General features: G+C 57.8%; 1 protein-coding gene across 7 annotated transcripts; it reads left to right on the top strand.

Moving 5' to 3' along the window:
• The first annotated feature begins 3 nt into the window (after window positions 1-3).
• SLC6A12 (solute carrier family 6 member 12) lies at window positions 4-26,884 on the top strand. 7 transcript variants are annotated; one of them, XM_060306500.2, is made up of 18 exons: window positions 4-1,677; window positions 4,504-5,318; window positions 7,394-7,477; window positions 9,197-9,372; window positions 9,627-9,904; window positions 13,349-13,483; window positions 15,004-15,144; window positions 15,890-15,977; window positions 16,976-17,108; window positions 18,494-18,628; window positions 19,917-20,020; window positions 20,259-20,383; window positions 20,745-20,857; window positions 21,272-21,409; window positions 22,175-22,277; window positions 23,982-24,082; window positions 24,517-24,687; window positions 25,866-26,884. In XM_060306500.2, exons 5-18 carry the CDS (start codon window positions 9,682-9,684, stop codon window positions 26,007-26,009), a joined length of 1,854 nt encoding a protein of 617 aa, XP_060162483.1. In that variant the 5' UTR covers window positions 4-1,677; window positions 4,504-5,318; window positions 7,394-7,477; window positions 9,197-9,372; window positions 9,627-9,681; the 3' UTR covers window positions 26,010-26,884. The 7 variants fall into 7 exon arrangements, with proteins under 7 accessions (XP_060162483.1, XP_060162484.1, XP_069902660.1 ...); XM_060306501.2 differs by lacking the exon at window positions 9,197-9,372; XM_070046559.1 differs by lacking the exons at window positions 4-1,677; window positions 4,504-5,318 and adding an exon at window positions 5,535-5,708.
• Window positions 26,885-27,582: the final 698 nt, after the last annotated feature.

The raw sequence follows: 27,582 nt of genomic DNA, 5'->3' as shown, positions 1-27,582 counted from the left end.
CTCTGAGCTGGGCATCTCCCACCCCAACTTCCCTGCTCCAGGGGTGGCTGGACAGGTGTGAAAGGCCAGGATCAAGAGCATCCCCTTTGAGAGGGGCCTTGGGAGGTGGGGTGAGGCTGCAGGCGGGGGCGGGGCGGGAGAGCTCTGTTTGGCGCCCTTCATTCCATTAAATCCACGTTCTTCCCACCAGCTGCTAGCAGTTCCGCTTGGTTTCTGCCCCGACCCACCCCTGCCTTGCTGCCTTGCCCACCTCCTCACTTTAAAGTGGGGCTTTTAGGGACTTCCCTGGTGGCGCAGTGGTTAAGAGTCCGCCTGCCGATGCAGGGGACACGGCTTCGAGCCCTGGTCCGGGAAGATCCCACATGCCGCAGAGCAACTAAGCCCGTGCACCACAAATACTGAGCCTGCGCTCTAGAAACCGCGAGCCACAACTACTGAGCCTGCGCTCTAGACCCTGTGAGCCACAACTACTGAGCCCTCGTGCCACAGCTACTGAAGCCCGCGCGCCTAGAGCCTGTGCTCAGCAACGAGAAGCCACCGCAATGAGAAGCCCGTGCACCACAGCAAAGAGTAGCCCCCGCTCGCCACAACTAGAGAAAGCCCGTGCACAGCAACGAAGACCCAACACAGCCAAAAATAAATAAATCAGTTAATTAAAAAAAAAAAAAAAGGCGATGGAGGGGAGAAGGAGGAGGCACCTGAGCCCCCGCTGGAGGAAGGAGGAGGAGAGCGGCTGGGCTTCTTCCTGCCCGATTTCCCCTGCCGTCTCCTTGCCTTGACCTCGCCTGTCCAAACTGTGTGCGCCCGCCAGGGGCTTGGTGTCAGGGGTACGAGAGCGGGACAGCAGGGACCGCGGGCGGAGCAGGGCACTACCCGGCTGGGCCAGAAGAGGGAGCCGCTGCCTCGGGACCACCACGCTGCTCCGCTCGGAAGGAACATGGATAGATGCGGATGCGGCAGCCCCGGCGCGGCCACGATGGCGGCGCACCGCGGGGACCTCCGCTCGGCTGCGGGGCCTGAGCGCGCAGATGCGCCCAGAGAGGAGCCAGGTGGGAGGCAGAGCCTGTGCGACGTCGGGGTCAGCGGGTCTGGCCTTGGCGCCCCCGTCCCCCGCCCCCGGCTCCCACAGGCGTGCGCCGCAGCCTGGCTCTGGGCAGGTGCCTGGAGCTGGAGCGGGCGCGTGTGTCCGGCGCCCACGGGGGAGCGGGGACACACAGCAGCCCTTCCCCCCGCATGTCTTCCTGTGTCCCCACCTCTGTTCATGTAGCTCTTCTTCCCGAGCTGTTCCTGGGAGGTGCAGGGCATTTCCTGGGCGATTTTCTTACGAGTCAGTTAATGGGAAAATGCACCGAAGTCTTCAGGTTTTGATTCTTCGCCGTTGGGAGAGTTTATTAAAATCGGTGACAGCAGCCCTGCTGTGTGTTGGCCTTGGTGGTTCCTTCCTGGACAGTGGCTGGGCACCCCCCAGTGTGCCAGGAGCAAGGCAGTCCTAAGATGGAAGAAATGTCTGCTAGAGAAACGTGTGGGCCTCGAGGTCCCACACCTGGCGTCTCCACCCGTCTGAGGACATTTCCAGGACACCTACTGCATGGTGCTGTGCTCAGGATTCACGAGGAGCAAAGACAGATACATCTCTTGAAGGACAAAGGATGACAAACGCTGTGGAAGAGAAGCAAGGTCTCAGAAGGAATAAGTGGGCGTGGGAAGGATCCTGAGGGTCTAGGGTTGGGGGTCTGGGAAGGCTGTTCTGAGGCTGAGGTATGTCTCTCTCTCCATCCTAGCAAAGTTGCAGGGATCTGCTAGGCCCAGGGAGGGGGGTGAGCAGTTCAGTCACGGTGGTTTGAACCCTATTTCCGAGCTTGGTTGACGGTGCGATACAGTGTGAAAGTAACCCGCTGGCACCGGGGTCAGGAGACACGGCTTCTAGTCGTCAGCGGCCTCGGACCTGCTGTGTTTCTTGGTGGAATTCATGTCTTCCTTTTTTGCAGATGGAGGTAACACTGGGCACCCCGCCCACACACGGGTTTGTTGTAGGGCTGGATGGGGTCACGGGTGTGAGAGCCCAATGGTGAGGTCATGAGACCAGTGCGGGGAGGGCTGATCGGGACCTGCTCTAAAAGCCAGGGGTCACGTCAGGGAACGGCAGCAGGAATACCCAGACGTGGCTTTGCCCCCTCAAAGGGGTAGTGGGGGCGGGGCCGCTTTCTGTCCCCTCTACTGGAGCTCTGCTTGGAAGGGCAGATTCAGATCCTGCAGGTCCCAGAGGAAGAAGACAGAAAAGGAAGGGGAGCCCTTTGTCTAGAGGCCACACCTGTCAGAGAAGAAGACCTTAGGACACATCATTTAGCTTCTATTCACCCGAATTTTCTCATCTGTAAAATGGGCTAACAACTCCTACACTTCAAGGTTCTTGTGAGGCAGGCATAGAGCCTCAGGTCAAGCGATAGCTGGAAGGAGAGAGGAGCGCAGCGGTACCCGGAGAGTTAGGACTGGAGCCCGTGGGGACTGGGGAGCCACGGAGGGGGCACTGAACCCGTCAGGCTGCCGTGGAGCCTCAGACCTCAGACCGTGTTCAGATCACACCCAGGTCTCAGATCCACACGTGCGCGCACACAGTGCCTCACTCTCCTCAGATGAATGTGCATAGACCCAGACACCACAGTCTGCCAGGCGTACCCCTTTACGGAGGCTGGCAGGCCTGGTTTAGGTCTGTGTGCTCTGTGACCTTGGGCAAGTTCATCGCTCCGATCCTCAATTTGCTCCTCTATAAAATGGGAATAGTAGTATTTACATCATTGTGTTGTTAGAGTCCAGTGGAGGGTGTAGGGACAGCTGCCTTGGGGACATATTTCAAGCAAATCCATCCTATTTTCCATGATTCCACCCTCCCCCCACCTCTGCACTGGGCTGTCAATGAAACAGAAAAGCCCAGAAAGAGCTCAGTGACATCCTTGCTGCCCCCTGGACTCCCCAGCCACAGGCGTCAGGTTGCACTAGGGCCCCAGAAAGGCTACACGTTTATTAACTAAGCATTTTTGCCAGGAGGCAGGAGAGAGGCGGAGCTAAAGGAACCTGCATCCTGTGGCCTGAGAGTCCTGCTCAGCACCAGCAGTTTTGTCCAAGAAAAGCAAGACCTGAGTCCTTCCAAGCCCTAGTCTGTCCCCTGTTTCTGGGAGAGCAATGCCCTTTCAGAAGAGGGAAGACTGAAATCAAAATTTCCCTCAAGTTGCATCCATCCATCCATCCATCCTTCCTTCCATCCCTCCATCCCTCCATCCCTCCATCATCCATCCAAATGCCTACTCTGAGCCAGCACTATATTAAATGCTAGAGGCAGAAACAAAGAATTATGAAAAGTGACCCCTGCCCTCTAGATACTCCTGGTCTGGGAAACAGTTTGCTGCAGTGGAACAAGCAAAGATTTTTGGAGCCAAGAGGCCCAGCTTCAAATCCCAGCTCCCTCATTTACCACCAGTAAATGAAGCCTTAGGACACATCATTTAGCTTCTAGTTGCCCCAGTTTTCTCATCTGTAAAATGGGCTAATAATTCCTACATTTCAAGGTTCTTGTGAGGACAAAATGGGGTGACATGTAAAGCACCTAGGCTGAGTTAGGTGCTCAGGAACTAGGTTCCTTCCACGCCAGGACTTCCAAAACTGTGCACGGGTTAGAAGATGACTGTGGTGAGGAGAACATTCGACGGGTTTCACTGCAGCAAGATAACGGATTCATTATTTCATCTCGACTCTGGGCCCTCCCCAGTATGGAAACAGGCCTGTCTTAGGTAGGCTTTCCAGGTAACTTAGGGAGCCCTACCTGTTGTAAAATGGGGTCTCCTGCCCCCAGGAGTTCACCAGTTGTTCTGAATGCCCAGTGGGGGCTGAAGCTGAGGGGTTGGGTGGGCTTGAGTGAGGGAGTTCGGGTGTTAGAGGGAGGCGAGGTCAAACACGGCAGCTCTTCTCTCGTGAGGTGGAGGGGAGGTGGCATGTGTATCCCCAGGTCCTCGCAGAAAAGCCCCACATACTGTAGGCGTGAAGTAACACTTTTGACTGAATGACAGAGCTAGGAAATTCACCCTCTGCCCAGCCTGGTTTTCCTCCCTCTGGCGCCCCTTCCCGGAGAGGCTGGGTCTTCTGTTCCGAGTGGCTGCGGCCAGGTAATCACACGGACTTTGGTACCCCTCTGCAGCGAGCTGTGCAGTTGACACACGGTGGGGACGGGGACAGGGCATTGCAGCAGCTCGATCACTCCGGGCCCGCCGAGCACAGGGGAAACCGTGAGAATTCGGCCGGGGCCACGGCCCTTCTCCGCCCCAGCCCGCCTGGCTTGCTCTCCACGGGGAGCCTCAGGGAGATGCTGAGAGGGGCCTGAGACACTGAGCGGGGGGTGCTCGATGGAAAACTACAGACTGAGACCCGCGCTCCACACCCCAGCCCTGCGGGGAAGTTCTAGGACACACAGGGGAGGAACAGGCAAAGGGAAATTTCCCTTTCTCCTCACAGCTTCTCCTCCCCCCACCACCTGGGCCCGAAGAAGCATCTTTATTATCCGGAAGGGGGCACTGTCTGTCCTGAGTGAATGGCCCCGGACAGTCCTGTATGAGCACCGCGAGGACATCTCAGAAACAGCGATGAGGACCCCGTTCTGGAGAAGCTCACCGGGCACGTCGTGGGGACACAGATATTTATTCAACAAGTACCAGTTCACCACTGATGGCCGTCAGGCAATCAGACAAGTCCCAGCTGTGTGCTGAGTGCCCGGAGGTCCCCAGAGCATCGTCACTGCTGCCTGGGACACTCCAGCATCCCAGCCCCTGCTTCCAGACGACCCTTCAGCAAACATCACCAAGTGCCCTGAAGCACCGACAACACGCTAAGCAGTCTCCCAGACTGCCTTTCGCCCTCCCAGCAACTCTGTGAAGTAGGTGTTGTCACGCACCCTTGATGGGTCGGTAGACAGAGGCTCAGATGCTTGTCTGGCCGACAGACAAAGGAGGCGTCAAACCCAGGCCTGTCTACCTGCAAACCTGGGTCCTTTCTAGGTTCTTGAGGTGTTCTGGCACCTTCTCTAGGAAAATCCCAAGGAAGAGGGTTGTGGCTGTGAAGGTCCAGAGCCTTGCTCTGAAACCACAGAGGGCAGGTACTTGGTGGAAAAGTCCAGCAGTGAGTCACCTCCTCCCACCCCCTCGTCAGCGAGGCCAGTTCCCCTCCCGAGATCTCAGCTTCCAGCCTGGCTGTTGGTGGTGCCCATCCTACCACCCCGGTGAGAGAGGGCTGTGCCCACCGGAGGAGAAGGAGCCAGCGCCAGAGGGGGCACGGTGAGATGGGGGGGAGGGACAAGGGGCAAAGGTGGGGAGACGAGGGGGGCGTGAGTCTCCGAGCCCAGCTCTGGGGGGGTCGTCTTGGGACAGCGCCCGCCCGTGGGGGAGCTCTGGCCGGGAGGGAGGTGGGGAGGGGCTGGGGACAGAGGACTTGACTTTCCGAGCTTGGGTGTTGTAATCCTGGCTCACAAACTTTTGGCCTCAGTCCCTCCTGCTGCTGTGGTATTTCTCTGCCCCTCCACTTCCCAGTACACCAGCTCACACTCGAGTGTGTGTGCGCACACACACACACACACACACACACACACACAGAGTCGCTTTCTGTCTGGGGGTCCCAGGACCACGACTGGATGGGATTCTGAGCTGGGAGGCAGAGAAGGAGCGAAGGTGGGGGACAGTTTCCCTTTCAGGTCGGGTCTCCTAGCGGCTTCCCTGGGACTCTGTTGGGGCCGCGAGGCTTGCGGGACCCGGGGAGCCAGACGGGAGGAGGTGAGCTCCTCGCAGAGGGTGCGGGGTGGGTTGGTGGGGCGACACCTGGGAGGGGGACTGGGTGGCAGTGTGTGTCCATGCCGTGAGCGGGGCCAGAGGGAAGTCTGGTGTTGGGGAATCCTGGGACAAGGGGGTCACCCCAGCTCCTTTGCACCCTCTGCAGCATCTGAGCTGCTCAGGGACAAGCCTGGCTGGCGGAAAGTCCTGAGACGGGGAGGGGGCTGACTCCAGGGAGCAGGGGAGAGAGGAGCGACCCGGGCCAGAGAGCGAGAGGAGGGGGAGACAGACGGCGCCCCGCAGCTGGGAAGGAAGCGACCAGCAGAGGGGCCAGACCCGTCAGCCTCCCCGCGGGCTCCACACAGGGGTGCAGACGGCAGGGCGGCCTGTGCCCCGGGGGGCATCGGGGGTGCAGGCGGCCCACGGGGTGTGAAGGACTCAACGGGGGTCATGTTTTGGTGCTGTGCACACAGGTATGTGTGTGCAAGGGGACGTGACGGGAGCGGCAACAGCGTGTGTGCTGAACGGGGAGCTGGTATGTGGGTGTGGGCTGAAGTGGGGCTGGGACATCCAGGGCCTGGGCTGCTGCCCCCGGGGGCGCGTGGAGGGCAGCAGCATTTCCACCTGTGTCCGCTCCTCCGCCTACCTGTCCAGACCCTGAAAACAGTGAATTTGGGGCTTGTCAGCCTCCTGAAGGTTTCCTCTGCTTCTGGAGAGCACTGGCGTGTGGTGAGGTCCAGGCTGCCCCACATCCTGCCCCAGCTTAGCAGAGCAGATGGGCAGCAGGGCAGCTGGTGCTAGGGGTTGGAGAGGTGAGAGAGCTGGCGTGAACCCTCGGGACGGTGGAGACTTCTGAAAGTCATCGTGACTGAGGATAACACTGTGTTTAAGCATTCCTGGCAAACGGGCCGGGGGTAGAAGGGCACAGTAGAGGGGGGCAGGGAGGGGGGCAGGAGGGTGGGGTGCTCTCCTTTGGCCTTTAATCCCCAAAAGGAGAGCTCAGTACAGCTTTTATGTCTAACGTCCTCCTGGAAAGTTCTTCCTTGAGTCTAACTTGAGTCCCGCTTGCTGTAAGGTAAGCCTATTTCCCCTTGACTTGCCATGGCCCTGGGCCAGCTTCCCTTTTCACATGCTCTTGCTTTCATTCTGCCATTCCGGTTTTTCACTCTTACCCATAAATCATGCTCCTCTCAACAGCCTTTTTGAAAAAGAACAAACTTGTCACGTGAAGGTCAGCTCATCTGCGTTCTCTTCTCCCAAATCCTGCGCCCACCCTGGGCTCTGGACTTTGCTTCCTCAGCCTGTGTTCCCCTCTGGCTTTCCCTTCATTTACTCCTTTCCCAGGTGGGTCTCCCCCACCTCCAGCTGTTGAGGACAACTTGGCCCTGAAACAGCTGCCTCTGGTCTGGGGACAGTGAGGCTTGTCTCCTGGCCACCCCGTTGGTGACCCTATGCTCGGACCCCGAGCTGGGCTACGCGATGGCTTGGCGAGCAAAGGCAGTATCTCTCCTTGTCTTTTACGGATCTCATGCGTATACCCTGCCCTCCCAACACCACAGTTGAGTAGGGGTCATTCTCTCTTTCAGGAAGACTTAAAGCCCAGAGAGGAGGTGTGATTTGCCTAAGGTCACACAGCAACGTGGCCGCTCAGCTCCCCAGTTACTGTACTGGTAAGTTTGTTCAAACCATTCAAAAATGGTTTACTGAGCACCTGGGGGTGTCAGGGCCTGTTCCCTAATCTCTCTGGGCTTCATTTCCTCATTTATAAAACGGAGTTAATAGTAATTCTTCAAATATTTTTATGAAGATGAAACTTAATAATGCATGTGAGGATGTGTATCTTTTCAGCACAGTGCTGACTCAAATGTCAACTTCTTTTTTTTTTTTTAACCCTTTTACTTCAAAGGACAGGGACACAGGGGCTGGTATGCTGTTTCAGTCCTCCCTTTTCTCTGATACCCCTCAATCTTGAGGGGAACAGGTGTTGGACAAGAAATGGAGTCAAGTTTTTTGTTGTTGTTGTTGTTTGGGGTTTTTTGGCCGTGCTGTGCAGCACGCGGGATCTTAGTTCCCCAGCCAGGGATCGAACCCGTGCCCGCTGCAGTGGAAGCGCGGAGTCTCAACCTCTGGACCACCAGGGAGGTCCCCCGTTAACTTCTACTATTACCAGCCAGGTCTGGACCAGACCTTGGGTCTCCTGTTGGATGCTTCTTCATCCATGTTTCTGAGTCCATTCATTCATTGGATAATGATTCAGGGGTCAGTCCTCAGAGTCCCCCAGCCGCAATTCTGTAGCAGTATCCACAGTTGGTTCAGGTGCCCCAGGGGCCAAACCGCCCCGTTCTTTCCACCTGAGGCTTGGTTCTCAAAGCCCCTGGGGTGTGGCTGATCTCTCTGAACCTGGAGCTCTCTTTCCTTCCCTTCCTCCCCCGCCCCTTCCTTTACATCAGAGGGTGAGGCCTTTGATTCCACGGGGTGCCTCTCTCCGCGCCTGCCCTCCTGGGCTGACCTTGCCACGGAAGCCTCCGAGTAGGTCCCAGTACCAGGGTTTCACCCCGACATTCTTTCCCATTCCTGGGATAACCTGCACTCTCCAAGTCACCTTCAAAAATTTCCATGACCTCGGATGGCCCTGCCACACCTTTCTAACTGACTCGGGCTTGGGCTGCTGCCTGGGTTAAAAGGACCAACAAGTAAACACAGACTCTTCTTTTAATAAAAAGAATCCCTTGTGTTTCTCTAGAAACTTGGAGGAGCAGAGCCCTTGGTAGCTCCTGGTCACTTTGGTTCCCCACTGCCCCTTGGAGGCAGAAGCGGGGGGCCTGGGGGAGAGGACCCTTCAGCAGCCCGGCACGTCTTCCTGGCAGAAACAAGAGTGGAGGTGGCGGAGTGTGGGGAGGGAAGGCCAGCAAGGATTCTGGATAGAGCACGCATCGGTCTGTCTCCTGGCAGCAGATAAACAGCCCGCGAGAGGGACAGGGTAGAGCAGAGAGTAGCTGCTCTTTAGCAGGGCAGGGAGGTGGGAAGGGCAGTGACCTGCCGTGGTGAGCAGTCGCTTCTGGGTCTCCCTTGAGGGGACCGCTCGGATCCGGAGGTGAGCGCCCAAGTGAGGGTCCCTCCGGTGGCCACTTCTGCCACCAGAACCCCGCCTGCTCTCAGGACAGAGGTTCAAGAACCAGGGTCCCCTCGAAGGCCGCTCCTGTCCCGACCTGGCCTTGTGCCCCACCCTCCTCTGCCCTCCCAATCAGATGCCCGGAGTTAGCAGGCTCCCATGTTTACCCAGAGGCAATCGATCACGCTGGCACAGCTACGAGCACACAGCTGGCCCAGGGAAGACCATGCAGTTACCGGGCCACACCTGCCCTTTGACCTCCTGTTACCCCCGACAGCCTTTGATCCCTTCTGGCCTGGAGGCCGGAGGCTGGGCGGGTGACACCCACTGACACTGAGCAGCCGGGCAGAAGGGCCAGCGGGGACGGCAGCTGACTGTGAAGATCAGAAGAGACTTGGAATAAGAGTCCCCGAGCTTGGGTTTCAATCCCAATCTGGTCCTGAATGGTCTCAGGCAAGTCACTTCACCTGTCAAGGCCTGGATTTTTCCATCTGCAAAATGGGCAAACTAAGAACTGCTCCCTGTTTGTTCTCAGAGCTGTGAGAGCAAAGTGTAACTTTAGGTGTAAATATCAAGAATTTGGGAGGAAAATCAATAGTCTGACACTATTCGACAGCATTCCAGCAATAATGAAAGGTTAGGATGGAGAGAGCGGGGGTGACGGGTGTCCTTGGGGCTGCCCAGCTCATTCCTTCTTGTCCCCGCAGGCCGCGCCTCTCCTGCCGTCCTGCCCACTCCCCTCTGTAGCCTCCCAGCCCGTCCATGGCTGCAGACGACAGAAAAGTGGCAGTCCCCAAGGATGGGCCTTCTGTGGTCTCCTGGGTCCCTGAGGAGGGAGAGAAGTTGGACCAGGAAGGCAAGGACCAGGTGAAGGATCGGGGCCAGTGGAGCAACAAGATGGAGTTCGTGCTGTCCGTGGCCGGGGAGATTATCGGGCTGGGCAACGTCTGGAGGTTTCCCTACCTCTGCTACAAAAACGGGGGAGGTGAGTTCACTCTGAGGTGGGGAGAGCAGCGCCCACCTGGGCACCTCCTGCCTGGGCAGTGGAGGGAGGCTGGCAGGGAGCTTGACTCCAGCATCCCCCCGCTGTGAAATGGGGACGCTTCCTCACGGTGAGCTCCTCGCAGCTCACACTCTGGGCCACCCTTGCCAGGCACCGTGCTCGATACAAAGCACAACGCACTCCGGGTTACACTCCAGCAAAGGGCAGCAGACCACAGACAGATACGTCCACTGTGGTCTGTCACATGGTGGGGAGCGGACGGGCCAGAAGCAGAGCAGGGAGGAGGGGCGGGGAGGGGCGTGAGATGGGAAGCGAGGGGACAGGAAAGGGTCCGTCCGGGAGGTGGCCTTTGAGCCCAGACTTGAAGGAGGTGAAGGAGCCAGTCTCAAGGATGCAGTTCAAGTGAAGAACATTCCAAACGCAGGGGATGGCAAGGGGACAATGACAGGCGGGAGAGGAGCCAGAGGTCGGGGCTCAGTCCCTCCGGGCCCTGCTCTAGTGACATGGGAGCCACTGAGGAATGTTGATCAAAGAAATGACATTATCTTGTCTATGTTTTTTTTTGTTTTTTTTTTTTTTTTTTTTTTGCAATACACGGGCCTCTCACTGTTGTGGCCTCTCCCGTCGTGGAGCACGGGCTCCGGACGCGCAGGCCCAGTGGCCATGGCTCACGGGCCCAGCCGCTCTGCGGCATGTGGGATCTTCCCGGACCGGGGCACGAACCCGCGTCCCCTGCATCGGCAGGCGGACTCTCAACCACTGCGCCACCAGGGAAGCCCTATGATTTTTTTTTTTAATTCAAGAAACAATTTTATATTTTTCAGCACTGGTAGTAAAAATGAGCAGGGGCACGGTGGGGAGGGATCAGAGTCACCTTTGTAAGTGTACAATTAAGTGGTTTTAGTATGTTCACAGACTCGTGCAACCATTACCACGACTGATTCTAGAAAATTTCCATCACCCCCAGAGAAGCCCTGTGCCTGTTAGAAGTCACCCCCGAGCCCTCTCTCCGCCAGCCCTGGGCAACCACTCATCTACCTCCTGTGGCTGTGGATTTAACCTATTTGGAATGTTTCACATAAATGGAAGAATTCATTTAGATGAGTTTATGTGTGACTGGCCAGATTCATTTTTGCCTTTTGAAAATAACTGTATTCCTCTTGTGGAAATGATATATGTGGATATTAGAAACATTCCAGAAAGGTAAAAAAGAAGGAACATTCCTGTTTAAAAATAACCAGTTTAGAAAATCCTTCTAAACACTGTTTCTATTTAATTTGACAAATATTTAGTGAACATCTACCACGTGTCTTGCTCTCTGTTTTATTTATTTATTTAAAAAAAATTATTTATGTATTTTATTTTCGGCTGCGTTGGGTCTTCGTTGCCGTGCGCGGGCTTTCTCTAGTTGCGGCGAGCAGGGGCTACTCTTCGTTGCGGTGCGCGGGCTTCTCATTGCGTGGCTTCTCTCGTTGCGGAGCACGGGCTCTAGGCGCGTGGGCTTCAGTAGTTGCAGCATGTGGGCTCAGTAGTTGTGGCTCGCGGGCCCTAGAGCACAGGTTCAGTAGTTGTGGTGCACACGGGCTTAGTTGCTCCGCGGCATGTGGGATCTTCCCGGACCAGGGCTCGAACCCGTGTCCCCTGCATTGGCAGGTGGATTCTTAACCACCGCGCCACCAGGGAAGCCCCTTTTATTCATTTATTTGATGAGGACCATTTTTTAAAAGTCTTTATTGAATTTGTTACAATATTGCTTCTTTTATTTTACGTTTTGTTTTTTGGCCACATGTGGGATCTTAGTTCCCTGACCAGGGATCGAACCTGCACCCCCTGCATTGGAAGGCAAAGTGTTAACCACTGACCACCAGGGAAGTCCCTTGCTCTCTGTTTTAAAACTTATAGTTCTTACTGCAAATTGCCTAAACCAATGACTCCAAAGAAATAGAAATGGGACTTCCCAGGCAGGCCAGGGCTGGGGTGAGAACTAACGAAGGGGGAGGACGTGGTGGCTTATTCTTGCCCCGGCCGCAGTGTCACGGACATACAGGTGGCTATGACCAAAGATGATCTCGTCAGAGCCCTTGTTCCACAGAGGAGGACAGGGGCCCAGAGACCTCAACCACTTGCCTGGGACCACGGAGCTGGTTGGCAGCAGCAGGCCTGGGCAGACTCACCAATCCGTCTTTGCTCTCACATGTTGCTATTGGGAGGGCAGATGGTACAAGAGTTTGGGAGGGCAATTTGGAAATGCCGGTCAAAGACCTTAAAAATGTTCATCCCTGGGACTTCCCTGGAGGTCCAGTGGTTAGGACTCTGTGGCGCTTCCACTGCCATGGGCCCAGGTTCCATCCCTGGCCGGGGAACTAAGATCCCGCATGCCTCGTGGCATGGCCAAAAAAAAAAAAAGTTTATTCTGAAAAGGTGGAAACAACCCAAACGTCCATCAGTGGATGAATGGATAAACAAAATGTGACCTATAGTGACACTGGGTAGTTATTTAGCCTTGGAAAGGAAGGAAATTCTGATACATGCTGCAACACGGATGAAACTTGAAGACATTATGCTAAATAAGTCAGTCACGAAAGAATAAATACTGTAGGATTCCATGAGGTGCCTAGAATGATCAAGTTTGTAAAGACAGAAAGAGGAAGGGTGGGTGCCGGGGCTGGGGGAGGGGCAGGGGAGTGAGTGTTGAAAGGGACAGAGTTTCAGTTTGGGAGGATGAGAAAACTCTAGAGACGGACGGCGGTGATGGTTGCACAACAGTGTGAATGAACTGAAAGCTGCTGAGCTGTACACTTAAAAATGGTTAAAATAGTAAAAGTTATGTTACGTACATTTTATGACAGAAAAAGCAAAAAAAAAAAAAGGTCCATTTCTCTTGCCCTCTGACTCAGCAGTTCCTCTGCTGGAAGTTTAAACTAAGGAGCAGAGTAGACAAGTGCACGAGAATGTGGGCAACGGTCCTCACCGCAGCAGGCTAGCAGAGGAGCGGCCTTGTCTGCAGGGGGCCCAGTTCAGACCAGAGCCTGAGGGAGGGGAAATGCCCTCTGAAAACGATTACAGGGAAAATCGTTTTCCCAAGGTGTTTTTGTTTGTTGGTTTCTCTCGAAAACGTAACAAACTCGATGATTTAATAAGCATATCAAATTATACAGAACACGTTTTCGGTTCCAAAAAGAATAAATGGACTAGATCTGTGAAGCACACTGAGAAAATACATAGGGCATATATTAGAGTCTCCATCTACATTATCATTCATTTCCCTTCGAAGGTCTTTCCTATGCCGGGTGGGGCGCGGACTGGAAACTTTCCGCCGGGCCCTGCTCACAGACAGGAGGAAGCTGCTGTCTTGGGCCCCTGGGGGCTGCGGGGGGCGGCTGAGTGGTTGGCTGCCAGCTCAGCCCCCTTCCCCCTCCTCGGCAGGAGCCTTCTTCTTCCCCTACTTCATCTTCTTCTTCACCTGCGGCATCCCAGTGTTCTTTCTGGAAGTGGCGTTGGGCCAGTACACCAGCCAGGGCAGCGTCACAGCCTGGTGGAAGATCTGCCCCCTCCTCCAGGGTGAGTGCGTTCCAGCCACACCCCACCCCCCCACCCCCCCCACCCCCCCACCCCCCGGCCATCACCCTCCCTGCTTCCTTCATCCACCCTGTGCTGAGGGCTGCAGAGGAGCTAGGACGTGTCATCAGGCTTCCTGGGGCCCGAAGCTTCTAGAACCTGGGTGGAAGCAGTCTCCAGGAAGGATGATACAAAATTATAACTGGGCACAACATGAGGTGCAGAGTCTTGGGAGGAGTCCTTGCCAGTGAGGAACCCTGAAGCTGAGTCTTCACAGCTTCGCAGGAAACGTGCTCCCGAGCGCGTGGCCTGGTCCCAGACACGCCTCCGCGGGGTATAATCATGGTGATGACGGTGATGAGGTGCCAGGGCTCACGTCAGCACGTCACACGCGTTTGCGTCCTCACCTAGCCCTCCAGGAGCGTCTGCGTTACCCTCGTAAGATGAGAAAATGAGGCCATTCGCTAACGCAGGTCTCCGTGGGTTTGTGCTGTGTCCTGGGTTAGGGACTAAGCTGGTCCCAGCCCCCGCCCTCCCTCTGGGGCTCTGCTGGCACTGATGTGAGCAGTGGGGATGTCCTCTTCCACCCTCTGTTCAGCTGATGGCGCCCTGGCGGCCAGTGGGAAACCCAGGGGCCTTCTGGTCCCCGAGCGGCTCCTCGCAGGGTTGCGGGGGAGGGAGGACTCTGCCTCGGACGCCAGGCCCTAAGGGGCCGGGCCCAGGACAGGCCTGTCTGGGGGCCGCCAAGCCTCCGCTGGACGGCGTGGACGTGGTGGAAGCACGCTGGCTCCTGAGCAGACGGGGAGCCTGACCAGGGGCTGGGCGGCGGGGCATGGCTCGTCTGGTGCTTACCCCTCTTGGGGAGTCAGATGGTTTTGTGGGGTCCTTGGGGGTCCATGTGGTGATTTGGGGGGTCCCTGTGGGGTCTCTGGGATGATTTCCTCGGATCCTTGGGGGTCCGTGTGGGCTGTGTGTGGTCCACGTGGAGTCTGTCCTCGGCTTGCTCCCTGGGGTCCACGGCCCCATCGAGGCTACCCGGGTCCTTGCCTGATGCCCACACACGCGTGGGTTCCCTCCACCCTCCAGAGGCTCGGATGCCTAGTGAGACCCGAACTCAGGAACCTCCTGCCTCTGGCCTCGTGCCTCTGTTCCTCCCGTCCCTTGCGACTTCACAAGTGATGCTGATTGTCACAGAAAAACCAGAGAAAGAAAAGAACTTTTAAAAGTGAACTGAAATCTGTCACCCAGAGACCCACCTGTTAACCTCTGGACGATGCTCCTTCCGGAGATTCTCTCATGAAAAAACAAATGCATTCAGATATACATCATAAAACTGGGAGAATGCCTAGGGTGGTGCTCTGTCACCTGCTTTTCTTACTTAGAAAGATAAGGAGTAAAGGGCCTCTCAGGCCCTGAATGAGCCCCGCGGGGTCTCTGTGGCCCCCGTCCTTCCAGCACGGTGGGCGGCCCCCAGGCTGACGCTGGTCTCTGGGACCCCCTTGTTACTTCCCTCCCCCCACAAGGCATTGGCCTGGCGTCTGTGGTCATCGAGGCCTATCTGAACGTCTACTACATCATCATCCTCTCCTGGGCCCTCTTCTACCTGTTCAGCTCCTTTACCTCCGAGCTGCCCTGGACTGCCTGCACCCACTCCTGGAACACAGGTACTTGTCGTGTCGGCCCTGGGATGGGGCAGCTGGGGCCGGGCGAACAGTGATGGAGCTCCTGGCAGAACAGCCCCCAAGCCGAGCTGGGCAGGCACAGGTGGCCACTCTGCTGGCCGACCCCGTGTGGGATCTCCAACCAGCCGCCAGGACAGCCGACAACCCGGTGGGACAGTGGGTGACAAGCGGCTGCCAGGCGCTAACACCCCCCAACGTCCACCCACCGAGCCAGTGTTCACTGCGGGCCTACTGTGTGCCAGACCTTCAAGACCCGGCGGTGGGCCCGGTTGATCCGGCCCAGCCCGCACCAGGGACAGTCAAGCGCTGGGAACAGACGAGCGGACAGAACAGTGGCAGATTTCGACGGGTGACCACGGAAGGACGGGAAGGGGCCTGCATGGGGACCACTCCCGGCGGGGCCGTCCCGCGAGCCCATCCCCCCATCGCTGGGGAGTGAGGTGCACACGTGGGCATGGGGGCCTGCCTGAGGTCTGGACAGGGTCAGAGGTGGCTGGCAGCATGGCCAGAGGAGCAGCCAGCTTCACCAGGACGAGAGCAGTGTGAGGCGCACAGGGACGGGGGCTGGTCACCCGAGCCACCCGAGCCGGGACTCCTGATGCTGGAAAGCGGGGGCTCCAGATGAAGCTCTGGGGACCGGGAATGCGAAGCCAGAGGGGGGTGGACGGGGTGTGAGGGCGCCTCTGCCCGCCTGGCCCGCTGCTGACGCCCCTCTTGTCCCCTGCAGAGCACTGCATGGACTTCCCGAACCGCTCAGCAGCTGGCGCGGCGGCCCCGCCCGTGAACTTCACCTCCCCCGTCATGGAATTCTGGGAGTAGGTGCCCGGCCTGGAGGCCGCCTCCCGGGGGCCCCAGGCGGAGGGAATTTGGATGTCTGGGGCCCGGGACTGGGGGTGCAGGTGTACACCTCTCTGTGCATGCTTTCCAGCACTCACGTCACTAGGAGATGAGGGACCCTCCACACCTACCGTCCACACCCTCACGCTCGCCCCGCATCCACCTGTGTCCACCTGGACTCACGCGCGCGTCCACGTGACTTGCACCGCACACATGCCTTCTTACAGTCACCCACCCGCATCCACACGCCCGCCTGCACGTAGACGGCCACGGCCGACGGCCAGCGCGAGCTGAGAATAGTCTGCGCCAGCTCCGTGTGCCCTGATGTCCTGGTGGTGGCTTGAAATTGGCCGACGTGGGAGTATTTACACCACAGGAACTGGCAAATTTCTACACTCACGCCTGCACCCTCCACACGAGCACTTGCACCCCAGCGTCCACACGTGTCCACCCTTGCGCTTATACAAGTCTACCCGCCCTCACACTTACCTTGGCCCACAGGTACTCACCGACACTCTCCCCGGGGCGCCCTCCCGGCATCCACGCCGCCCTCATGCCCACCGACCCCAGCACACACGTGTTCCCATCACCCCAGTCACTCTTCAGATGCTGACGCCCATCCAGCCCCTCTGTCTGCTTCCCGAGCACCTGCTCATCAACTGCCCGTATGGGTCTCTGCTCCCCACGGGCTCGAGCTCGCTCGGACGCTTACTGCCCTCACTCTCTGTCTCTATCTCTCTGACAACAGAGAAAGCTGAATGAGTTAGACAGATATCTATGGGATTACGTGGCCGTCTAATGGCCAGGGGCTTAGAGACCACAGGTGGGAACGTGCTGGCCATGGGGCAGGGGAGGGGTGGGGGCAGGGAGGCGTGGACTCTGAGACCCATGGGGTCAGCTCTGAGGATGAGGACACCTGATGGCGGAGGCCACCGTCCCCTCGGCCTCACCTGGTTGTGTGTCTCCCCGTCCGCAGGAGACGTGTTCTGGGCATCAGCTCCGGCATCCACGACCTGGGGGCCCTGCGCTGGGAGCTGGCCCTCTGCCTCCTGCTTGCCTGGGTCGTCTGCTACTTCTGCATCTGGAAGGGGGTCAAGTCCACGGGCAAGGTAAGGGGTCCTGTCTCCGGGACCACTCTCTGTGGCCCCCAGGGTCCATGGGGACACACATGGCACGCCTCTGGAGACCTGAAAGAGAAAGCAGTGAAAGGGAGAGGCCTGCTGAGAACAGGGGACGTCGCGGGAAGGCAGGGTTTAGCTCAACACAAGGGAAGGCTTTCTTTTTCGGTATGACTTTCAAAGGCCTGTTTACGTAAGTGACGTGCAGAGCAAAATAAGAACCATGAAAGTCCCAGTGTCAGAGCTGAGCCACCAGCGGGCTGGAGGGGTGTCTGCTCATCCCTGTCAGCGTTTTGCTGGTCGGCTTCTAGCTTCCTTTATACGCATGTGTGTGTGTTGTGTGAATATCGCACAATCAGGATCACACACTCGTACGACGTGCTTGTCTCGTTTAACAACACACCAAGACCACGTCTAGGATGAAGTGGCAAACAGAACAGTCTTTGAGGTGGCGGGTTTCCAACCTCTGAAGGAGCTCAGGCTGAGGGTGGACACAGTGGCCTGTTGTGTGTACGGAGTTCACACTGGAGCATCATTTCCAACCCAGGGAGTCTGACATTGGTGCTCCACGCTTGTTACCCCCGGGAACAGACAGGGCCCCACCTTCCCTGATTAGCCCCTCCCAAAGCAGCCTCCCCCTTCCACGGATTGTTGTAATAATGATAACATAAAAATAGTAGTAATAACGACATGGACAGTGCCGCCCTCCCGGGGAAGGGGCAGAGTGGAGCCCCCCGTGTGTCTCCCGTCCCCCAGAGCTCAGGCCAATGCTGCTCCCCCAGCCTTAAGCCTGGAAAAGTTCAGTCTAAATTTCCCCACTGATCACTGTACAAACCTGCTCACCTTCCCCCTGGGCAGGGGAGTCCCACCCTCTTCAATGGGGCAAGGGGCGGGCGAACAGCCGGGATAAGGGATTAAGAGAGACCAGAATCTGGATTCAAAAAGAGTTCTTGAGGGCTTCCCTGGTGGCGCAGTGGTTGAGAGTCCACCTGCCGATGCAGGGGACACAGGTTCGTGCCCCGATCCAGGAAGATCCCACATGCCGCGGAGCGGCTGGGCCCGTGAGCCATGGCCGCTGCGCCTGCGCGTCCGGAGCCTGTGCTCTGCAACGGGAGAGGCCACAACAGTGAGAGGCCCGCGTACCGCAAAAAAAAAAAAAAAAAGAGTTCTTGAAATGTTACGGGTGGAAACTCATACCCCTCCCTGTCCTTCCTCCTGTCCCTTTGCCTCGCTGATGTGTGTCTCATCCTCTGCTGGGGAGCCCCAGACACCCCAGAATATGTAAAGGAAGGGGTGGGAAGTTTCCTGTGCTCACCCCTCCTCCGAGGCGGCTCGCGCTGCCTGGGGAAGGGTGACCTTGGTCTTCTCCCCTGCAGGTTGTCTACTTCACAGCGACGTTCCCCTACCTAATGCTGGTCATCCTACTGATCCGGGGCATCACCCTGCCCGGAGCCTACGAGGGCATCATCTACTATCTAAAACCAGATTTGCTTCGGCTCAAGGACCCCCAGGTAGGAACCTCACTGGGGACTGTTTCCCCAGGCATCTCCCGCCCCAAACCAGATCTGGAGTTTTGAAAACCTTTGATTGCTTTTCGCTGTTTAGAGGCAATCTGTGCCCACTGGAGGCAAAAGTAGATAATAGAGAAGACAATTATGAAAAAGGAACTAAAACCTCTCATAACCCCACCACTCAGCTATAACCTCTGTTAGCATTTTAGTATATTTCCTTCCAATATTTTTTTCTATCTGGTGTGTGTGTGTGTGTGTGTGTTTTCATGTAGTTGAGACAATTATTCATGGAGATAAATATATTTTCACTTAAATTATAGTGTAAGCATCTTCCTTGTTATTAAACCCATTTGTAAATGTCATTTTATCATTTGCATAATGTTTCCTCCGTCCCCCATCCATCCGCTCACTCATCCAGCCAGGATGTACTGCAGTCCCATAAGTCCAGGTAGCTCTCTAGAGCTGGTGTGGGCAGCGGGCGGACAGACCCGGACATATGACCTCTGGGCATCCACACCTAGGGCAGGTGTCGGCTCTTACTCAGTTCTTCCCCGTTCCTGCACATTTAGGTCATGTATTTTTTTTTTTTTTTTATGATTGTACAGACAGCTGCGAGGAACACCTTGTGTTTAAATCTCTGACCACATCTCTGATTATTTCCTGACAGTAGTCAGACGTAGAGGTGGGATTAAAGTCAGGGAGCACGCACCTTTTAAGGCTCTTGACGTGTGCTGTGGACTTTGACCGTCCGTGTTGGTGGGTACCCTTCCTTCTGTGGCCCATGAAGACTGAAGTAGAATTAATTTTGACCTTTGATAGGTAAAAGTAGTAGCATGTTGCCATTTTCATTTTTTTTTTTACTAGTGCGTTGTTGGACATTTTGCCCCTCTGGACTTGTCTGAGCACATTCTTTGCCCCTCCCACTCCCCCCCCTCCCCGTGGAGTCTTGGTGTCTTCTCTCTGTATTTGAAGGCCGTGGCCTCTGCCCACATGGCTGCCTGGGGGCACCTGCAGGTTGAGGGCGGCCAGGTCCTCAGCTCCGCCCTGCAGACAGGTCTCCTTCTCTGGTTCACCGTCTGTGGTGAACCAACTAGAAGTTACAGTCACGCGCACCGACGTGGTGCGTGCTCAGTGCCCAGGGGAAGAGGATGCGTTAGTGGGCGTAGGCTGTAACGTGGGCTCTGCGGGGACGGAGGGGCCGCTGGTTGTGGAGGTGCGGGGCGGTCACTGCTCCAGGCCCTGGCGGGCTCCCCCCATCTTCCCACCGCTTCCTCGGGGTCTCCTGCAGGTGTGGATGGACGCAGGCACCCAGATCTTCTTCTCCTTCGCCATCTGCCAGGGGTGCCTGACGGCCCTGGGCAGCTACAACAAGTACCACAACAACTGCTACAGGTGAGCGGGGCGCAGGTCCTGGGAGGGGGCCTTCCTCCGTTGTGAGCAGGGGCCCGAAGCTGTGGTCCCCTTTCCAGACCTGGTCTTTCTCCCTCCCTTTCTTCTCTTCACCTTCTGGTACCTGGTCTTGGGCTCCTTTCCCCCACCTCCTTTCCTCTGTCCTCTTTACCGCTCACCGTCTTTGGATGTCCCCCCCACGATGGGTTTCTTTCTCCCTTTTCCTTCCCATTTTCTGCAGGGACAGCATCGCCCTCTGCTTCCTGAACAGCGCCACCAGCTTCGTGGCCGGGTTTGTGGTCTTCGCCATCCTGGGCTTCATGTCCCAGGAGCAGGGGGTGCCCATCTCTGAGGTGGCCGAGTCAGGTGGGCGCTGCTTTGCTGCCTGGGGCCGGGGAGAAGGAGGGGCAGGGGACAGGAGGCCAGGGGTCCCAGAAGCTGCGTACTGTAGGAACCTTTCAACATCAGGCGGCCGTGCTAGGCACAGAGAAGAACCCCAAAACCAGGGGAGGGAGGAGGGAGGCGGGGACGGGTGGGAGGACGGACGCACGAGTGGAAAGCGTGCTCCCCAGAGCAGCAGAAGAGCCAGCCGGCCCTCGGGAACCAGCGCACGCACGTACGCAGGCGCGCGCACACGCAGGCACGCACGCACGCAGGCACGCACGCAGGCGCGCGCACATGCGCTCGAACACCGGGGCGGGCTCCTGATGGCGTCTGTACCCGGCAGGCCCCGGTCTGGCCTTCATTGCCTTCCCCAAGGCTGTGAGCATGATGCCCCTGTCCCAGCTGTGGTCCTGCCTCTTCTTCATCATGCTCATCTTCCTCGGGCTGGACAGCCAGGTTCGCCCCCGCCCCCGCCCGCCCTGCGACCCCCTTACTAGCTTCTGCGTCCGCCGCCATAACCTCCCCGACCTCGCTGGCCCCCGACCGGACTTCCCAGCCCTGGCCCCGGCATCCGGGGCCTGTCCTTGAGGCTGGTCGGGGGACGCCCGGCCTCCTTTTCCGGGAGGGGCCACCTGCTTTGCTCCCCCAGGCCCGACCCTTCCGCGCGCAGATGTGGACGCGCCCTCCCAAACCTTCGGGCCGCCCAGCCCCGCCCAGCCAACCCTCGCGGCTGGCACCTTCCGTGGTGGAGACGAGGCTGAGGCAGGGTTGGCCTCACCCCGGTTCTGGCCCCATGCACTCTGTGGGCCAGCGTGGGGTTGGGGAGCGAGGAGGCAGCGGCCCCTCTTACCAGCCTCCTCCGGCCCACAGTTTGTCTGTGTGGAGTGCCTGGTGACAGCCTCCGTGGACATGTTCCCCAGGCAGCTCCGGAAGAGCGGGCGGCGGGAGCTCCTGATCCTTGCCATCGTGGTCCTGTGCTACCTGATCGGGCTCTTCCTGGTCACCGAGGTGAGTGGCGGGGGCGGCCTGCAGGCTGGCGACCCCCTGACACCCTCAGAGCCACATTCCCCTCGCCTGCCCGGCCCTTCACTGCGAGGTTGGAGGGACCACATGGCGGAAACTTCCTGTGTTGGTTCCCTCTCCTTTGGTTTCAGGTGACAGAAATCAAACAAGTTGGCTTAAGCAGGAAGGTGAATTTTTTTGGTTAGGAAACAGAAAAGTCTAGAGATGCTTCGGTTTCAGGCACGGTTGGATCCAGCAGCTCCAATGGCATCCTCAGGGATGCTCCCCTCTATCTCCTGGCTTCCCTTTCCTCTGGTGATGTCATTCTTGGGCAGATTTCCCTCCTGGGATGTTACAGACAGCTCTGGGCAGCTTCAGGGTTCCCTTCTGCCACCAGCCAACCCCTGGGGGGATAGGGCTCTTTCCCTGAGAATTGGCCATTGCTCTTCTTTAGGCCTGGAGCAGGGAGGGGCGCACACTCAGAGTGAGGTGGCCGTAACTCGGCAACTTCCGGAAGGTGGGATGCTGGATAGACAGCACAGTGTATGTGCACCACAGTCCCCGGGGTCCTCGCAGATGTCAGAGATGTTGTCAGATGAGGGCAGGGAGGCTGGGAGTCAGGGACAGGCGGGCAAGCTCTTTTTGGCTGCAAGGGATGAATTCCCTGGACCGGGCAGGGTGGCCTCCCAGATGGGCTCCTGTCATCTCGTGTGGGCTGGGGCATGTCCCCTGCCCCCCGGCCGAGGTCTCACTCTGCCTCTTGCCCCACAGGGCGGGATGTACATCTTCCAGCTGTTTGATTATTACGCCTGCAGTGGCACGTGCCTGCTGTTCCTTTCCGTGTTTGAAGTGATCTGCATCGGCTGGGTGTACGGTAAGTGGGTGGGTGGGGGAGGCTTGGGGCCATGCGAAGGGCAGGATGTGCCCAGGGTGAGGACGGGCCCGCCGGTCTCTGCGGGTCTTTGTGCTGCTGTCCTGGTCCTTTTTACTTGAGGAGTTTAGCCGTTGCTGGGAACCCAGGTGTTTCTCATTACGGCAGTGGAGCTGGGCTAATGACCACGGAGTTCTTTGAAGAGTGAGAATGATTATAAATAACCGTGCACAGCTTTCTGGATGCAGAGGCTGTTGGAGGCCTTCTCCCGTGGGAATCCTAGTCAAAAGGGACCTCCAGGGCCACTTAGTCTGATCCTTCAGAGATTCCCACATGCGCTTTCAAAGTCATCACCCAGGCTTTGCTTGAACACTTCCATGGACAGGAAGCTCATCCCCGTGTTTTTGACGTAGCCTTTTCTGTTGTGGTGGTCGTGCATTTCTTTCTGATACTTTGGTGAATTCTGGCTTCCACTGACTCCCACCAACAGCCCCGCCCCCTCGGCACGGAGGAAGTCAGCCAGCGGTGCTGACCACATGGTATCCAGGCTGTTATCGTTCCTGATGACGGCGGCGGCGGCCTGGGGTGAGGTTAGAGGAGAAGCCTTTATGTTCCGAGCACTGCACTGCCGAGTGCCGAGTGCTGTCTCGTAATCTGCACCACAGCCCTTCACAGGGGAAACCGAGGCTCAGAGAGGTTGGGTCCCTTGCCTGTGCTCACACAGCAGGCAGGTGGAGGAGCCGTCATCATGCCGCAGGTCCCTCTGGCTCCACCGCACCAGCTGGGGGAACGGATTGTCAGTGTGCCAAAGCTCAGGGCAGAGAGGGTGCGTGGGTACCATGCAGCAGGGCCTCAGGACGAGCCCCGAATAGGAAGGGTTTTATCTTGCTACCCTAGGCCTTCCTCGTTGGCGTCCTTCCCACCCCACGTGTCTCCTACCTTTTCGCTCTGATTTCCCCACTGCTTTTCGACACTTGTTCTCAGAGAGGATCTGACAAACTCGATCACAGCGAGGTGTAAACGGCTGATAATATGTCACACCTACAGCAGCGGTATCTGCTTTTCATCTGGGGGGAGGTTAAGAAGCCAAAGGGTCGGCTGTCTAACGGTGGCATTTCGCAGTGTTCCTTTTGTGGTGGTGAGGGGGTGGCTAGAGGGCTCCCAGGCCTTTCCCAGTCAGTGGCTCTTTACTTCTTAGAAGGTGGAGCAAATGTGGAAACCTAAGGACATGAAACCAAGTGCGGGAGGCAGTGTTTCCATGGCCACAGCCCAGCCCCCTTCTGTGCTTCACTGGGAGCACAGAGGGGCCCCCTGGAGTCTGGGGTGCAGGTGCTGCCCCCACCCTACAGGGCTCAGCGCTGGGCTCGAGCATCATCGGCTCCCTTGGTGTTTTGCTATTTTTACTTGAAGCCGAGTTCACCTCTGCGACGCAATAAGCATGTGTATAGCCGCTGAGCCCCGTTTGGGCTCACACCCTCCTCTGTGTTAGGACTGGGGTCTTCATCCGCAGACCTGAGAGCAGAGAGACACTGGGAGGTTAGGGGCTCTCGGTTGGTGGCCGCCTCCCCGCCTCCAGTGTCACTCACGCGTCCAGATCCAGGTTCCCCACCACGGTGCGGGGAGGCGGACGAAGCAGGTGAGTCCTTCCCCGAGCCCACCCGCCGTCCCCTTCCTGTCCTCACATTCTCCCCCCACCCACCTGGTCAGGGGCCGACCGTTTCTATGACAACGTGGAGGACATGATTGGCTACCGGCCGTGGCCCCTAGTGAAGATCTCCTGGCTCTTCCTGACCCCGGGCCTTTGCCTGGTATGTGCCCTCCAGCACCACCCCCCCCATCTCCTCCTGCCTCTAGCCATCTCGGGGCACGGGCAGAGTTCTGGGGCTCCTTCCCTCCTGCGCCTGCACAGTTACCTGCAGGGGCTGCTTCGTGCCCTCTTATGTGCTGGTTCCCCGCCCCCCTTTTCTCACCCGTCTCTTTGCTTTACCAGCACTACCATCTGGTCTAGTTCCTGCTCCATCCCTCCCTCCCTCGCACCTCCGTCTGTCTGTCTGCCTGCGTGATTTCCCAGCTGTTGGTCTCCCCTCCCTGCCTCTGAGCCCGCGGTCTGTGACGCACTTGTAGAGGGAGCCTCTGCTCTCCATCTCTAGAGGCGCCAGTGTGTTGGTGTTTAACTGCTCCGTCCCGAGGAGAGGGTTTCCCGGGCTCCTCCTGCATCTGCGTCCTCCCGCTCTCTTTCTAGGCCACTTTCCTCTTCTCCTTGAGCAAGTACACACCTCTCAGATACAACAACGTCTACGTGTACCCGGCCTGGGGCTACTTCATCGGCTGGCTCCTGGCTGGCTCCTCCATGAGCTGCGTCCCACTCTTCGTCGTCGTCGCCCTCCTGAAGACCCAGGGTTCCTTCAGGAAGGTAGGGGCTGGGGAAGTGGCGCATCAAAGGAGGGCACCGAAGGGGCTGGACTCTGGGCAGGACACCACGGCCGGGCCAGCTCTGAGTGCCGGGCTGCCCTTCGGTCTAAGGGAATTTTAAGGAGAAGGACCTTTGAAGAAGGGCTTCATTTTCAGAAATGTTCAAGAGTCCTAGAGTCCTAGACCTTCAGCATCTGACCTCCAGCAGATCATCTGGGCAGGTTGACCAAGGGCAGCTGTCAAGGGGTTAAGGGGGAAAGTAAGTCACAAATAAGAACACAAGGTGCCAGACGCAGAGGGTCATAGAGCACAGATTCCTGCTCTTGGAAACTGGGACCAGCAGCCATGGTTCATCCACACAGGCTCCCGGCTTCTCTCCTCCTCTCAGCCCTGCCTGTGAACCATATGCAAAAGGCTCCCTGTTTAGGCTTCGGGACATGTCTTCCTGGAAGGGATAGAGCCAGTGTCCCACAAAGACATTACATTTGTGGAAATCTGTCTCGCCCACAAGTCACAGAAAACCCAGCGTGCAATAAGCAAACGGGCTTGGTTTCTTCTTACATATGAAGAGGACCAGAGACGGGGGCTCCTGGCGTTTGGTCCAGCTGCTTAAAGAGGCCGTTAGGGACCAGACGCTTCCTCTATTCCTGGACTTCCATCCTGGGCATGTTGTCTTTTCATCATCATGCTTATCACCGCATGGTCACAAGAAGGTTGTCCTGATTCCAGTTATCACGTCTGCATTCAAAGCAAGAAGGAGGTGGCACCAGTAACAGCGGTAATCGTAGGACTGCTACTAGGAGGAACAATGATAGACGCTTACTGAGCGTGTGATAATAGCAGCAGTAAGAACAGTAACAAGAACAAAATAGACGCTCGCTGAGCACTTAACCCTGTGCCGGGCACTGTTCTCTGAGGTGCGTGCTGTCACCTTACAGACGAGTCACAGTGTGGTTCAGTGGGGTGCCTACGACCGCGCAGGCGTCAGTAACAGAGCCAGGACGGGAGCCAGGCGGTTCACACGCTCAGTCACACGTTACTGCCTCTTCTCGCTTCTCAAGCTCTGTGCCCTTTCACTCACTCACGCTGAGCTGTGTGCTGGGCCCTGGGGACACAGACACGAGGACACGTCTTTGCCTCTCTTGCCACCAGCACCACTGACTCCTCTTCTCCCCGCAGCGCCTGCGGCAGCTCGTCACCCCTGACCCCAGCCTGCCACAGCCCAAGCGACACCTGTGTCTGGACGGTGGCAGCAGCCAGGACTGCGGGCCCTCCCCAACGAAGGCGGGTCTCATGGCCGGGGAGAAGGAGACGCACTTGTAGGATGTGGCTGGAAACCAGGTGGCTACTGAGCCAGGAAGCTGGGTCAGGGCCCCCGTGCCCCCGGCGGACAGCCTTCACCTCTGCCCCCTCCTGCAGCCCTGCCGAGAAGCTCTGTGATGTCCGTGGGCATCCCCTCCCGGTGGGCTAGAGAGGGTGCCGCCGGAGCCTGCCTTGCCTGTTGGAACACCCCGTCTTATCTGTGAAGGAGGTGGTCTTTCCGGAGCCCACCGTCTGGTTAGAACAACTGCAGTGTGCAACAGCGGATCACCCACTGTAGGGAGGCTTCCTCTTAGCACTTAGGATCTCTGTGCCTGGGGAGGGTAGCGCCCCTAGAGATACACGCCATGTTGCATGTGACAACTGAACACCCCACGCTGGGTCCTGACGCTCCACTGGAGGGCTTCCTCACCTGGCTTAGTGTCCTGGAGCTCGCGGGAAGGAACCAGAGAAACGGCCACCGTTGTCTTGCATTTTCCCGGAGGCGGTGTCACAAGGTGTCCCCAGCTCCAGCCCTAGTTCCACGCCCGCCTTGCAGCGGTGTCCTTAACGCACAGAGCATTGGGGTGGTGGGGGCTCAGGAGGGCCCCCCCCCACACTTGGCAAATAGGCACGACCGTGGGCCTGCACCCAGGACAGACATGGCTAGTCGGCTGCACGTTCTGTCCCAGCTGATGCCCTCCAGAGACAGTGCCCCCGGCAGCTCCCGACCCCGACTTCATGGATGAGGAAACTGAGGAACCCAAGGGACAAAATGATTTTTCAAGTTCAAGAAGCTCCTCGGGGCCAGAGACACGACTAAAGCCGGGTGTCCTGCTCTCAGGCCGGTGTCCCTCCCACTGCCCCCTCCTGCCTTGTTAACAAGCACCCGTGGGTCACCTGCCGTGTGTGCCAGCCTCCTTTCTGTTCATTGTGGTTCTTGGGGTGGGAGGGAGAGAGTCCCCCTCGGGCGGGGGGGGGATGTGAGCAGCCCGCCCAGACTGGCAGCCCTACCCTGGCAGCTCCTCCACTAGCCCATACCCCTCTGACCGGATTTCCTCCCTGGACTTTGGTCTTCGTCCCACTTTCCACTTCCCCTCCCTCAGGGTTTGACTGGGCATCTGGGAGAGCCACCCCCTGACTCCCACGGAGAGAGGTGTGGGGTGCTTCTCTCCCCAGGCCCCTGCCAAACGGCGCCAGACCCTTCCCTGGCTGGGGAAGGCTTCCTGGAGGAGGCTCTGTGGTCTTGTGTTCCAACGGCAAGGTGGGGGGGCGTCTGTGGGGGGTAGGCCACTTCTGGACAGTGTCCTGGGGAGAACCTGGGGCCTGGAAGAAGGGCCACCGCCTGCAGTGATGCGAAGGTAGGAAAAATCACTGCCTGGTGACTGGAGGAAAAATCTGTGGTCCAGCCAGGGTGAGCTCCAGCCTGACAGCCCCAGGCATCCTCAGATCATCCGCCATCCTTTGCCCAGATCTGCAAGGGCTTCTCAGCTTGTGAGAATAGGGACGCTGGCACCCTGGGCACAAGCAGACGTTCAGACCCCTGGGTTCTGGACATTCCCTTCTGCCTCGGAGTGCTCGCGCACTGGTACTCACT

This window comes from Globicephala melas, chromosome 10 (assembly GCF_963455315.2).
Source record: "Globicephala melas chromosome 10, mGloMel1.2, whole genome shotgun sequence".
Lineage (NCBI taxonomy): Eukaryota > Metazoa > Chordata > Mammalia > Artiodactyla > Delphinidae > Globicephala > Globicephala melas.
This window is presented reverse-complemented; position numbering and strand designations above follow the sequence as displayed.